Source organism: Rattus norvegicus, chromosome 14, assembly GCF_036323735.1.
Source record: "Rattus norvegicus strain BN/NHsdMcwi chromosome 14, GRCr8, whole genome shotgun sequence".
Classification (NCBI taxonomy): Eukaryota; Metazoa; Chordata; class Mammalia; order Rodentia; family Muridae; genus Rattus; species Rattus norvegicus.
The window spans coordinates 5,965,010-5,979,040 of NC_086032.1; the positions used below are offsets into that span (position 1 = coordinate 5,965,010).

The following is a 14,031-nucleotide window of genomic DNA, read 5'->3' on the forward strand; positions in this document are numbered from 1 at the left end:
GCTATAAACGGTTCTCTCTGAACACGGCGAGGAGCCTGTCTCCGTGAGCACCTTGATTTGCTTCATAACAGGTCATCCCCAGAGTAGGGTCAGGAGTCTGGAAGTCACTGGCCTGGACTGGTCTAGCTTAGGGTCATGTGATCAATCTGTGAGCTAATCTAGTGGCTGTCTGCAGGATCAGAGTTTCAAAGGTAGCTCCCTGGGCTGGCTTCAGGCCCCTACCACATGGTAGCCACCTGCAGCATGGGACCTGGTTTCTCCCTTAGTAACCTGTGGCTGAAGTCCATGTTACCGCACCATGTACACAGTCACACAGGACAACCCTGCTCTCTCATGTAGGGGAATATGGGCCATGAGGGATCATCGGAAGCCACTTTGGACACTGGACCTTCTTGGTACTGATAAGAAATTAATATTTTAATAGCTTATTAGACTCAGACCGAAATGAAAATATCAGTTTCCTTTCCAATGCCTATTCTTCAAGTCAGATATTTATATACTCAAATATATCTACTTCAAAGAGAATATTTATATATTCCAATATATCCCCCCTTCCCCAATGGTTTAGTCTGTGCAACTCCTTTTGGGAGAGACAATGCAAATCAACATGAACTAGGCTGGGCCCAGACATTTTTATACGTCTTCTTACAGGACTTGGGATTTTAAAGTCCTGATTTTTAAAAAGGCAATTTTGCATAAAGGCCATTTACTGAAGGAAAGAGTTTTTCTTCTTTGGATCCTTTGCAAAAAAATGCCTGCAAATCCTTCCACATGTCAGCCTGCCAGGCTCTGCAATGGGAGGTTGTCTGGGAGGAGTCAGAGAGGTCAAAGCCCAGTGACTTGCAAAACTACTAATTGTCTTGTTTGTCACTGTGGTCTGGCTGGTGTGGTGCTATTTTGAAGTCGGGAGAAGATTATCGCATACCAAACCAATAAGATGGTCATTAAATGTTCCATTAGAGTAAGTAAACAAGTTATCACATCAGATACAGCAGGGCGGGACAGAGAGAGAATGGCATCTTTTTAGAACTGTACTTCCTTGCCTGCGGAAGCTAATACGAGCACAGAAAGGGAAGAAAAACTTTAGCCAGCATTTTCCTGAATTTCAGCTGCCCGTCCTCTAAACTAGCCATGCCCAATAGCACAGCTCCACCTTTGGCCAGCTATGCGCATCAGGCCGCCTGACCTAAGTCGGTCTCATCTTCAGCTGTAGAAACGAAGTTCAGAAAAGTTGTGGGAGGGTCTTCATTTATTTAGCACTGCTGATGTCCCGTGTCTTAGTTAGGGTTTCAACTGAGAGGATCAACAACATGACCAAACCAACATTAGGAAAAAGGGCTCCTTCCAGCTTACAACTCTCGGGTCACACGATCCCTGAGGGAAGTCAAGCAGGACAGGAAGCTGGAGGAGGAGCTGACACAGAGGCCATGGAGGGTGCTGCTTACTGGCTGGCTCTCCAGAACCCAGAACCTCCTGCTGGTCCCACTACACTGGGTGGGGTCCTTCTACATCAATCATCAATCAAGAAGATGGTTGTCTACACAGGCTTGTCTGCAGGCCAATCAGGTGGGAACATTTTCCCAACTGATGTTCCCTCTTTCTGGATGACTCCAGTCTGGGTCAAGTTGAAAAACAACAACAACAAAAAGAAGAAAAAAAAAAAAACAAAACACCAATAATCCACCTATTGACATCTACTCCCATTATTCTTAGGGGAAAACTTCCAAAGTAACTACTAGGGCAATAAGTCAGGCCACATGGGGTGCATCACCAAACAGGAGAGTCCTGTGGTCACATCGTGGAGAGAGTAAAGAACCGCTGAGGATCTTGTGGTAAAACCAGGAGTTGATAAGAATCGGACTCAGAAGTGTCTGTGGGGAAGAAAGCAGTATGGTCAAGACATTGTAAAAACAGGCACATACCCAGCCTGTGCAGCCTTGGGCTATAAGGAGGCAAAGGCTGGAAGGAAAGCTCAGGCAGGAAGCAGACAACTGAGGGAATCCGGAGAAGGCCCACAGTGTCCCGTTCCTACCTTAGGCCCAGCAAGATAGCTAGAGGCGCTTTGCTCTGAGGTAGGGAACAGAAGGCCAGGAGCAGATTTGGGGCAATGACAAATACCATTTGGACCGGGTGAAATTTTAATTACTGGCAAGACCAGTACAACCCATAGCTCAACGTTGAGTCTGGGTTTCAAGGAGAGTTTAGAGATTGGAATACACACTTGGGGAGTTATGGATATAATTCAGTGGTAGGATTCTCACCTCTCATGTCCATGGCCCTAGGTTTATTCCCAGCAAGAGAAAGAGAGGGATCTAAGCACACGGGAAGTGATTGAAACTAAGGAAGGGGATTATTATACTGAAGAGACTTTATTAAGTGATCAGGGAACGCTCTATAATCCAACACCAAGGAACTATAAAGTGCGGATGGCAGACAGTAGAGAAGGGGTTCAGAAAGGAGAATGAGCAGTCGCCCCCAAAATGAAGAACTACAGGAGAGTTCTGTGTGAAGGCGGTGCAAAGAGAGGAAGAGACCGTGCTGGTTGTAAGATTATCAAAAGCAGAAAATGTTCACAGGTCTGGTGATGGAGAAATAGCAGTGCCCAGGCAGCCATGGAACAGTACATGTGTCCACTGGTGGGGCTGGGAGGGTAAGGCTGTGTCTGCTATCCAAGCAGCAACAGGCATATCTGCAGGTGACTCTGTTCAGACCCCAACTAAGCTGCACCTAGATTCTCTCTGCCACACTTCAGCCACCCTCCTTACCTGGTACTTCTCGGTCTGATCCTCCTGGTCGCCTGCCCTTCCTCCTTTGATGGTTCTCAGTGGTACAAAGACTTTCAGAGCTGCCTCAAGATCCATGTGACAGCTGTCTGCCCCGGGGATTCTTATTCCAGAGGCCAGGGGCAAGACCTGGACACATTTTCAAAAGTTCGAATTATGACTGAGAATCACTATCCTACCGCCTTCTTAGATGGTTTTGCTCACTCGTGGCTCTACCCTTCCTTGGCTTCTCAGATGACTTCCTAAAACTCTGTCTGTCTGTCTGTCTGTCTAACCATTTGTTTATTTGTTTTTGCAGAAGACATAGATGAAAACCTCCTCTTTTGAATTAAGACTCGAGAGAATCGAAACTTTCCATCAGCCCTGCTTGCTTTAACCACTTCCGCGTAGGAGCCGCCATGACACTCTACATTCCTATGTAGCAAAACGTGTTTGCATGTAAGAGAAGACAATGATAGTAATTGCTTCTTAGAAATATATATATATTAACTTAGTAAATAAAACTTTAAAATTAAGTAGAGTCGATGTCTAAAAGACTGTCCTGCCTGGGGACAGTTACCCATGGTAATGTCACCCTGTGCATCTGCGTTTGTAATTGATAATTACAAACTATTAAAAACAGCGTTTGTACTGTCCATGACACCTGATGCATGCTAAGGAAGTGGGATATTGTTCTTTCGAGATTAATATACCTTATTGTCAGTATCCTGATGTCCTAATAAAAAGTCTATGAAACCTCAGATGTCTGCTCAAGATTATTTCCAGCTCTTAAACAATCAAATGTAAAAGACCGACCCAGGGCTTACGTTAGAGAATAAAACAGAACGGTGCCTGAAATAAAGAGGTGCCCTTAAAGGAAAGATGGAGTTGTTTTCTGTGGCAAACAAACTGTTACAAACTAATTGTGAATGCCCTCGTCATTATGTGAGGTGTGATGGCGGGGGGCTTCAGCTTAAAATGTGGGTGTTTCTACACTGCTTTATCCAAACAATTCAAACTCTGTGCAGTGGGGCATGTGCATCGGAAAGACAGGGGTCTGAAAACTTTCTGTGTTTCAAATCTCAAAATGAAAGGGAGAGACAAAGAGCCGTGGGGTTGCTGTGATAGCCAACACTGTGAGAGAACAGCACTTCTTCTGGGGTTTGATTATGTCTTAGAAATGTATGTTTCCAGTTGGGCTTTCCTGTTATGCTAAAAGTGTGGGCATAAAAGTACTATTATATTCTTAAAACAACATACTTATATATTATTTATGTGTAATATGTATATATTACAAATAGTATATTATATATACCCATGTATATATTTATAGTGTATAGTTATATAAGCACCATATAGTTTTCCAATATCTGAAGTGAGGCCCCAAAAGTTCCTCAGACCCATTTTTCCCACTTTTATAATGTCTGTAAGAAAGTGGGAGGTTATGTAGTTTTTCTATTGAAATCAATCAAAAGATATCAATACAAATATCTTCAATTGTTTTTATACTTTATGAGATCAATAAGTCACTTGTTCTTTAACTAAAACTGCATTAAACCATTGACCTTTCTAGATAGTTGGGTTCAATTTGACTAGCCAAAGTCTAATTATTTTTATCGAATAGGAAATTAATTTTAGAAATTATTCTAAACTTCATACCACATTTATGGATACTAAAGTTTCTTAATTAGAAGCCCATTTTAGAAGCTGTTTTAGAAACCACACTTTATAATTATACTGGCATATGTCACTTAGGCTTAAATTTTATTTCACTCAACTTTATAAAAACTCTTTAAAAGTAAGGAAAACTGATTTCATATTATTAAGGATGCCGTCAAACGGTTACTTAAAATTTTTTATGTGGAAAAAGATCACTTTCACTTTGAAATGAAAATCCTAAGAATGGAGATATTCAAATCTTACACAAATCAGACCTAGAGGACAGGTCTCAGAAGCACATTCATGTTCTCGGTGGTTGGTTTTTAATAACAAGTTGGTTATGATAAAGAACTGCTCTGATCCCAGCCAGGGAGCTGAAGCCGTTTTCCTAGTAATCAGTCTTTAAGTCTGTCTCTGTAATTGTAATCTTTCAGAAAGCTGAGTTTCTCGTCTGAAGCCAATTGCTCAGTTTAGCGTTGACCTGGTGAGTCATGTTACCCATGACCATGTAGGCATTAGTGATACAGCTTAAATACTAGCCAGGTGTAGGGATGCCAGTCCACACTGCTTCCGAATCTGTGGCTCCAAGGACCATTTGAAGCAAAGGTAATTAAAGCGATATCATCTATTACCGTTTAAAGTATGTGGGACAGTCTTGGGTGGACTAGCTCAATGATTTATACCGTGTCTACGTACTAAGATAAGGAGATTTTAGAGTTTGGATCCTGAAAATATACCAGAGGAAAACACGAGACAGAAAGGGTGAAAAGGGAGCCTGAGTTCACACAAAATGATACAAACTCAGCCTGAGTTAAGCTTCAGTATGTCGCAGAAGCTGGCAGATAATCCATAGGTAGATGGAACTTGCCTCGAATGTTGGGGACCAGGCTTCATTAAAATATGGTGAAGCTGTTCTTTTATAACCAAACTCCATAGTACAATGATTTATTTCAAAATGCAGTGGGTAAGTTAATTCTAAATAAGTCTGATTTTACAAACGTGAAGGTTTACTTCAGAAATGTGGGTTCCCAAGGGCGGCGCAGGCCTTCTTCAGTTGCTTTATCGAGGTTGCTAACGTTACACTTTTTCTTATCAACCTTTCTTGCCTTGCAAATGTTTCTCATATCATTTCCTTCCTAGAGGACTCTAATTGTCAGCGACATCCAGGGCCTACGGACTGGTCAGTCTCATGAAGGCACAAAATTTGTGCACTCCCCAGAGACTGTTCTTGCCTTTTAGCTGTGACAGCCACATCCTCACTATAACATTAAAGACAAAAACATTTGTAGAAACATCACTGTCTCAAGTCACTTCGAGGGCAGCACAGCTGGATGTAGGCAGAACTGTAAGGTGTAAGGGAGGGGAGCTGGTGCTGCAGGTAATGTAATGAGCCAGAGGATGTCTCATCCGAACGCTTCTTAAAGTTTTTCCAAGCTTAAAAATAAGAAATGCAGGTCTAGAGTCGGGATTTCTCCTGACCACTGTCAGCGTGTCTACCTCAAATCGTCTGTTGGAAACAGGACAAGGAAGGAAACTAGACTCCATCACCTAGTTCTTTACCTCCAAGCTCTCCCTTCAGAATGAAGCTTTTGCTCCTGGCCTCCCTGCTGAGTGCTGCAGCCGCTCTGCCAATCCCTGTAAGTACTCTGCTCTTCCCTCAACTGCACGGTGAGAGGCTTCAGATGTCCGGGCTAGGAAGTATCTTGTTCATGGAAGGGGAAAGTGAGTTCAGTTCAGGAATGTACTGGGGCCTGTAATCTCCCTGGGTCTACCACTCGTGTATCAAAGCTCAGCTTCTGCAGACAGTTGCTAGATGGGTGGACCTTGGACAGGAACTAAGTTATGCTTTCCCTGTCAAATGAGTTAGGATGATTCCACAGTGTATAAATAATCGAAAATGGCTCTAAAACGCTTAAAAATCCTACTTGCAACAGAAAGCTCTTAGCAGTGTAAAACAGGCACTCTACAGGGACCCATGTGGGAAGATAGCCATTGAACTGAGTGTCATTTATACTGCCCTACATCATCCGGGGAAAGGCTTCTCTCAAAGGTGCCCTGACACAAAGACTAATATTAAAAAGCTTACGTCTGAAACATACATCGCAGGAGTGTGGCAAACCATTAAAATATTACACATGAATGTCTCTCCTGTACCATCTTGGGGAAAGAAGTTCAGATAACAACCCATGCCCATGTGCGATGTGCCCAGATAACAAATCAGTCTCTTGTATTAGATCTGCACCTCTCCTTGCACCTTTAACAAGAACTGTTGGTGGAATGCACTCGCGGTAGAGCTGGGGATCGAACCTGGGGCACTGCACGTTCAGGGTGTGTATGCTCTTTCACCCATCTCCAGCCCAGGACGGTCCTCCGTACCAAATGAGAGACACTGCTTGTCTCTGTGGGAACGCCGAGCTAATAGAACTGTTGCAGCATGCACGGTTAACTATGGTCAGCACGCCTTTTCTTCATCTGTGAGCCTCTCTGGAAACGAGTATTGTCTCACCCACGCTGTGCTAAGGCACCCTGCCCACTTGCCAGCAACACTTGCTCTGTTCTGTGAAATAGTGGTGCGTTTTATGACACCATACTGAACACATAAGACACAGCGACAAAACACAACACCAGCTGAACTTTTTGTTGTGCACTGACGACAGCCACACTCTCCACATCCATAAGAAGTGAGACCTGTAGGAACAACATGTTTATTGTAGAGAGTGTCCAGCACCAGTTAAGCATGAAACCCTCTCCCATGCACATTTCTGCAACAAGGGGGCTTTCAAAGGAATGATAGGTTATTCAGAAGTTGTGGGGAGGTTACAGAATTTAGGCTAAGACTTGCACTCCCTTCACCTTGAACTTCTAGATTTAAAACAAGTCTAGAGCCATACTAATGCTAAACATACCAGTATAAAGCATACATACCTCACCAATATGAGGTGTATAATCTTAAAAAGAACTTTTGGGAGTAAAATTTTAAAGAAAAAAAAAAGAAAGAAAGAAAAGAAAAGAAAAAAAAAGAAAAAAAACGCCTGGTGGTCTGTCATTGGACAAAAATCAATTCAGCGTTTCCCTGTTAAAAAATGAAACTTACTTCAGTGGATATGCAAGGCTGTCGGGCAGAATGCTCACGGGACGCTTTTGGGCTGTTCTCATATATAATGAAATGTCTTGATGGGTAACGTATACAGCTGCTTCACCTTGCTGCTTTTCTTGTTTTCAAGCTTGGACAATCTGGAGGGAGTTCCAGTGAACAGGTACACCGCACTTCAAACGGCACCTTGGCCACTTAAAAGTTGTCAAGTTCACAATCGGGACCGTTCACACTGTGTTTCTGTTTACAGAGATTTAACTTGTACCCACCACAAATCCTGCCGTTCTTTCCTCAGTTTCCCCTTCCGCAGGCTCCTCTGGTAAGTAGGGTGTGGGACCTCTCAGGCCTATCATGGTTATTAAACTTTCCAAACTGTGTCCCAGAAATATGACACGTTAAAAAAAGAAAGCTACCGGCTCTGGCTGTTCACAGTCCTCTCCCAGCACAACTTGTATTGGACAGTGACAGTCAACTGGTCAACCTGTGTTCAGCACTGTGACTTGCCTCTGGCACTGTGGCCTCTCCCCATGTTCCTCCTTAGTCAACACGTGCTTGGGCTAATGACGCTGACTGTGAAGAGCCTCACTCTTCCTGAGGTAAAACAGTGGCCGCTGTGACAGCCATTCTTTTTTTTTTTTTTTTTTGGTTCTTTTTTTCAGAGCTGGGGACCGAACCCAGGGCCTTGCGCTTCCTAGGCAAGCGCTCTACCACTGAGCTAAATCCCCAACCCCTGTGACAGCCATTCTTTGGCTGTTACTAAATCACTTTGCCGCTTTCTTTTCTCCCATAAAAATGTCCTCGGGTTTCTATAAGTTTTTGTTAAAAGTCAAAGCAAATGCTTTTAGATATGTTCCCAGACAAAAGTCAACACTGCCTAGGCTTTAACTCAAATCCTTCCCAAAGAAACAGGCCCTGGGCAAGGAAAAGAAATCCATGGTGTAAGGTGGAAACCTCCTTCCGGCCAGCAGAGGGCACCCTGTGTGTTAAAGCAAGCGGAAGGTGCACGTGTGGAGGAGAAATTGAAGGGCTTGCAAGAAAATCAACACTGGACACACGGCAGATGCCTGGGCACTTAGTTTAACTAATTACGCAAAATATAACTCCTAAAAGGAAAATAACATATCTGATCCAGAGCTTCGTGAGGGCAGTGGTCTTGGTTATGGCTGCCCCACACTCAGTGCACACGGAGAGCTTAAAGGGAATTAAGAACAGAAAACAGCGAGGGGGCGGGGTGGGGTGGGAGGCTTGGCTGGTCTCACCCACAATTCACCCGTTCTTTCCTTTGTGTAGATCCCGATTCCTTTTCCCTTCCCTTTTGATCCTAATCAGGTAAGTGTACTTAAAACCTCCCTTAAGAAGATACTTAAATGACTAAAACTTAAAACCTGTTTTGTTTGATTTAAAGAATTAATCCACAGTTCCCACATATCTCTGAGCTTATTTGTCTAAGCTATGTGTTTTATATTATATCATCCAAAATGTAAATACTATTGGAATTGTGAGAGGAAACCATTGGCTTTCTTCCATGGCCAGTTTGCCCTACCTACAACACAGTGAGCACATGTGAGTTATCACTTATCACAAAATGTCCCTACTGTGCTGAGACCCCCACAAGGCAAACTGTGGAGTGCACATTTCCAGAGAGAGTTTTTTAAGAGGTGTGGGAGGGGTTGTAAACTACCAGTGATATGATTTAATGATGGAGTTTTAGAACTGCTGGGTGTTCTTAAAACTGTTTCCACTTACCAGGGTAATTCAAAGTTGTAACTCCACATTGTAATGCTACATTGTAACTCTTGGTTTGTTCTGTTTCCTTTCTTCAAGGTTCTGACACCTAACCAACTTCTGGCGGTAAATATATTCTGTTCTGTGGATCTATGGGGTCTTTAAGAATACAGCACCCAATAGCATAAAAATGAGCCAGTTTATTCTGGAAACCACTGCACTTATCCAGTTCATCCTGGCACACAGTAAGGACACCTGTTAAATCCAAAGGCCAAAACCAACCCAGTACAGGAGAAGAGCTCTTTTCATTCATTCAATTCATCCATCCATAACGTGACGAGATTATGTCTTTATTACTGATATGAGTTAAGTGACATAGTGGAGGAGTCGGAAAACCTAGAGGAACAGGATAAAGTGCTTTAGGAAGAGAAGATAGATTCCACCACTAATGAATTGCCACAGCATGTAATATGTGAGGCCTTATCAAATCTAAACCCCAAAGGAGGCTTGCTTGTTTTTGAGACAAGCTCTATATAGTCCTTGGTGGTCTGGAACTCAGTGTATAGACCAGGCTGGTCTCAACTTCTGAGATAACGCCTCTGCCTCTGCCTCTGCCTCCTCTGCCTCTGCCTCTGCCTCTGCCTCTGCCTCTGCCTCTGCCTCTGCCTCTGCCTCTGCCTCTGCCTCTGCCTCTGCCTCTGCCTCTGCCTCTGCCTCTGCCTCTGCCTCTGCCTCTGCCTCTGCCTCTGCCTCTGCCTCTGCCTCTGCCTCTGCCTCTGCCTCTGCCTCTGCCTCTGCCTCTGCCTCTGCCTCTGCCTCTGCCTCTGCCTCTGCCTACCTCCCAGGGCTGAGATTAAAGACATGCACTGCCATGTCTGACCCACAAGATTTTTTTTAATTAACTGCACATAATTCAACTGTTGAATGAATTGTTTACTGGCTAGTAAGTTCCTTAGAATATCACTTTATGAAACTGTCAGAGGGATACTTTGAATATAATTACAAGATATAAAACTAGAAGATTCCAGTTCTGTCTAAAACAGACAAACCTTTCTGAAGCAGAAGCACATTTCACAATGAATAAAATAACATGTTATTCCTTTAAATGCTATTAATAAAACAAGTATTTTTATAGTTGCTGGTGTCTTAGAAACACGGGCACGCAGTATTCTTTTAAAGTCAGAAAGTCGAGCCACAATAGCTCATGTGTGTGAGATAAAATTTCCCAGGATTTTAAAATTCAGACCGGCTCAAGTCGTCTTGGATATATAAACGTACCAGGAAGTCAACTTCGGTTCAAGAAACTGGTGCTCTCCCCACAGTATACTCTGTTTATGTTATAACCCATTTCCAAAGATCGAATCATAAAACTCCAAGCACTCTTTTTTTTTTTTTTTTTTTTTTTGGTTCTTTTTTTCGGAGCTGGGGACCGAACCCAGGGCCTTGCGCTTCCTAGGTAAGCGCTCTACCACTGAGCTAAATCCCCAGCCCCCCAAGCACTCTTACTAAAGGTGCTTTCAGGGCCTCCTTTGGTGACTGATTACTGGTGATTATTACATCCCCCAATTGGGCCTTCCAGTCCCAGCCCAGCTGCAGGAGCACCCAGCATCCAGTGCTGGGAAACTAGGTCCCGGTGTCACCTGTAGACTTGACCCAGCTCTGTGGCTTTGCCCATCTACCTGCATGGAAAGCAATGTCCTGCCTGACTTCTGAGCGTGTTCTCTCTTCAGAGAATCTTATTCAAGTTACCAGGGGCCTTCTTAGAGAACCCCAACAACACTTACAGAGCTGCCCACCCTTCTCCTCCCTTCCCCCTCCCCCAATCTCCCTCTACCCCTTTCTCACCCTCCCCCAAAACTCAGTACCCAGAACACTGCTTATACAGAAGAATGCCGAGGTTGGCTTCACTATTCCTATATGTTCTGGGGCAGGCAGCTTTATACATAAAGGGATTCACCAATGAGACCAATTCAAGCTCTTGAAGAAGCCGCTGAGCTCTTGAGGAAGCGACAGAGCAACACATCTCCAGTGAAACGGCTGTGTAAGCAGATCTGCAAGACAGAGCTCCCCTTCATAGCTTTGCCACAATAAGTCATTCAACAGGGCGTTCACATCCATGACCGAAATGCCACTTGCTCAAAGTGGACCAGAGTTTCCTCAGCTTTCTACCTTTGAGGTACAGCAAATATAGTTAGAAGGTAGAGTATTTATGTAAATTAAAGGAATTCGAATCATCCTCAATCCTGTACAAACCAAGTATAGTTTCCAATTCAAACATCCACGTACAAAACATTTCGACAGACCCGAGTACTGAGGTGAATGTAAGTTAAAATGCAAACCCACTGAGAGGACTAACCCTTTTCTTCTTTTACAGTTAATCACTTCTATTTTGAACCAACTGCAGGTAAATCTTATTTTCATAAACTACGAAGTCACTAAGTGAACTGTGGTGAGTGTTTAACTTTTTTTTTCTTATTTTTTTTAGGGCTTCCTTGGGGTAAGATTTTATTTCTGGTTATATTGATAAAGGTGACGTCCATTGTCAGGGAAGGGGGGGGAAAACCCCTCTAAACCAACCCAATGCATTAAGCCAGTCATAGCCCATGGTGTTATGAATTCAGTTCCCAGACCTTTAGGCCTGGGTCTCTGCATCTCTAACAGTAAGTACCCTCTCACAAGGCAGTTTCACAAAGTTAAGATTATGGAAGTCAACACAACATTAGGTCATGAACTCTCAAGTACTTACATTTTGCTTTAGGCTTACTTCCCTCTAACAGACAATTCACAGTAACAGACTGAGAAAAGCCCATTGTAAAATTACCGAATGCAATCATGGCCTGACCTCAAGGCAGTGCCCAATCCCAATTTTAAGGGGGTGGGGGTGGGGGGATGTGTTTTCAGCCACCAGCCTTCCTTGCATTAAGTTTTACTGCCCTGGAATATTACTAGTCCCTTTCACCACCGTGAAGATTCCCCTCCGTCAGACCTCCACACACCATGTGGAAGAAATTACCCTCTACTTAACCCAAGATACTTAAGGTTTCAGTTTCTCAGCGTTTGCAGATTACCAAAGCACATGGTTTTCTATGCCAGTCTCCCAGTCACACCAGTATTAACACAGCAACATCAAAGTAAACATAAGACCGGACAGGCCGGCGGAGGCAGGAGGGGAATCCTGAAAATGTCTCAGATACTGACAGTAAATGCTCTCTATTCCAACAGAGATAATCTTCCCGGCTACATCTGAAGACGCGCACGGTGAGTACAGTCTCCAAAACTCTTTCATGAACTAATATGTTAAGTAAATATTCCCATTTTTTTTTATCGTAAGAGTTTTGCCACCACAGATGGCATCTCTGTTAGTAATTTAACACCAAGATAAAAACAATTCGGAAGACCAACGTAACGCCACAGGGTGTGTTTCTCCAAGCATGTTTTGTAACTGTATTTGAGTGGGCTGGGCTGTGGCTCAGTAGGAGGACTGCTTGCCCCTCACGTGGAAGGCACTGGGGTACACTCATAGCACCACAATATAATAAAATATGAATTTATTTGGCAAGACTCCAGAAATAGAATATATATATCACAGAAGTTCTGAATATTTAAAACTTATCCTTTCAAGCCAGAGTGGTCTTGAAAAATAGCTGGAATTTTCAAGTTCCCTCTATAACCACACCTTTAACTTTTAAGACAATTATGACATTAAGTAAAATGAGGATATATTTGTGTTTGAAATGTTTTCAAAAGCTCAGGAGTGCCTGCGTCACACAAATGCTGGCTCTGGTCACTATCTTCGGATTAAGAAATTGTGAAATAAACTGTCTCTGGCCTAAAATTACGCACAATTTCAATAGTATTAGCCAATCAGACAAGTCTTTACATTCAATAGCACTGGCCAATCAGACGAGCCTTTGCACTCTGTGCACCACCTTGGCTCATGAAGTCCAGCTTACGCAACAGAATTTACATCACGACACATCGTCCATCTAGCAGCCTCCTCGAGGATCAACTCACAATGGTGTCAGAACCTTGGTGTAGAATACAGCAGACAAGAGTGGGCTCTGGGACTGGGGAAGTGGAGACCAGATCTTAGTTCTGTCCCTTGCGGGAGATCTTGAGCAACCATTCTGAAGTCAGCTGCCTCACCAGCGAAATGTCTGAGGCTGGAATAGCATTTAATAAGAGTCACCTAGCTTTCCTAGTGTTCTACCAGTGCCTCTAGGAGGAGAGAGCACTCTTCACGCTGAACACGATCGAGTCCAAGGAGTAAAAGGACAGACCCCCCAGCGACCAGGAGTAGACACTCCTGACAGGAAGGCAGGAAGCTAACAGCTTCAATGTTTCCTCTATTGCAGATGGGGCAGCTGTCCAGGTTCCCTGCCCTGTTATCTGCAGCTTGGAATGGTCTTAACGTCTTGTAGACTCTATAGAACGTTCTGTGAAACACCAAATACCACAGGCAAATCTACTATCTACAGCCATACGCTCTAAATAAAATTCTCACTAAAACGCCTGTGTGGACTCCAGTTCAGTGTTGTAGTGACTGTTCAGTTTCTTGCGAGCTTCTGAAAGCAGTTCTGTCTCGGTGTTTGGAAACAGCATCCCCCCAAGCCGGGTTCACCCAGGCCCTCCTGAGCAGCCATCCTCACCAAGCCCAAGAGCCCATGATATGCCCTAATGCCAGGCACTTCTGGCCTTTGAAAAATAACCCATTAAAAAGCTTACTTTGAAATCAAACATCTCACAGCTCCTCCAAAAGCATCGTCGCACTACAGAAAGGCTTCCTACCGG

General features: G+C 43.7%; 2 protein-coding genes across 3 annotated transcripts in view; both read left to right on the forward strand.

The window, feature by feature from the left end:
• Sparcl1 (SPARC like 1) overlaps positions 1–3,523 on the forward strand; it is a 31,049-nt gene extending 27,526 nt beyond the window's left edge. Inside the window, exon 11 of the mRNA NM_012946.2 lies at positions 3,082–3,523. Within this exon, the coding sequence (NP_037078.2) occupies positions 3,082–3,110 (29 nt within the window). The 3' untranslated portion in view covers positions 3,111–3,523. The remainder of the gene's footprint in view (positions 1–3,081) is intronic.
• A 141-nt stretch (positions 3,524–3,664) lies between these two features.
• On the forward strand, positions 3,665–13,753 carry Scpppq1 (secretory calcium-binding phosphoprotein proline-glutamine rich 1). 2 transcript variants are annotated; one of them, NM_001195414.1, is made up of 10 exons: positions 4,983–5,027; positions 5,942–6,058; positions 7,646–7,678; positions 7,766–7,834; positions 8,806–8,844; positions 9,340–9,366; positions 11,615–11,644; positions 11,726–11,737; positions 12,463–12,498; positions 13,596–13,753. In NM_001195414.1, exons 2-9 carry the CDS (start codon positions 6,002–6,004, stop codon positions 12,466–12,468), a joined length of 273 nt encoding a protein of 90 aa, NP_001182343.1. In that variant the 5' UTR covers positions 4,983–5,027; positions 5,942–6,001; the 3' UTR covers positions 12,469–12,498; positions 13,596–13,753. The 2 variants fall into 2 exon arrangements, with proteins under 2 accessions (XP_038947465.1, NP_001182343.1); XM_039091537.2 differs by lacking the exon at positions 13,596–13,753 and having other exon boundaries at positions 3,665–6,058; positions 11,615–12,951.
• Positions 13,754–14,031: the final 278 nt, after the last annotated feature.

Coding starts and splice junctions, on each gene's coding strand:
- Scpppq1 (XM_039091537.2), top strand. CDS start 6,002: ATGAAGCTTTTGCTCCTGGCCTCCCTGCTGAGTGCTGCAGCCGCTCTG. Junction 7,679..7,765: donor GAGGGAGTTCCAGTGAACAG/GTACACCGCACT, acceptor TTCTGTTTACAG/AGATTTAACTTGTACCCACC. Junction 8,845..9,339: donor TCCCTTTTGATCCTAATCAG/GTAAGTGTACTT, acceptor CCTTTCTTCAAG/GTTCTGACACCTAACCAACT.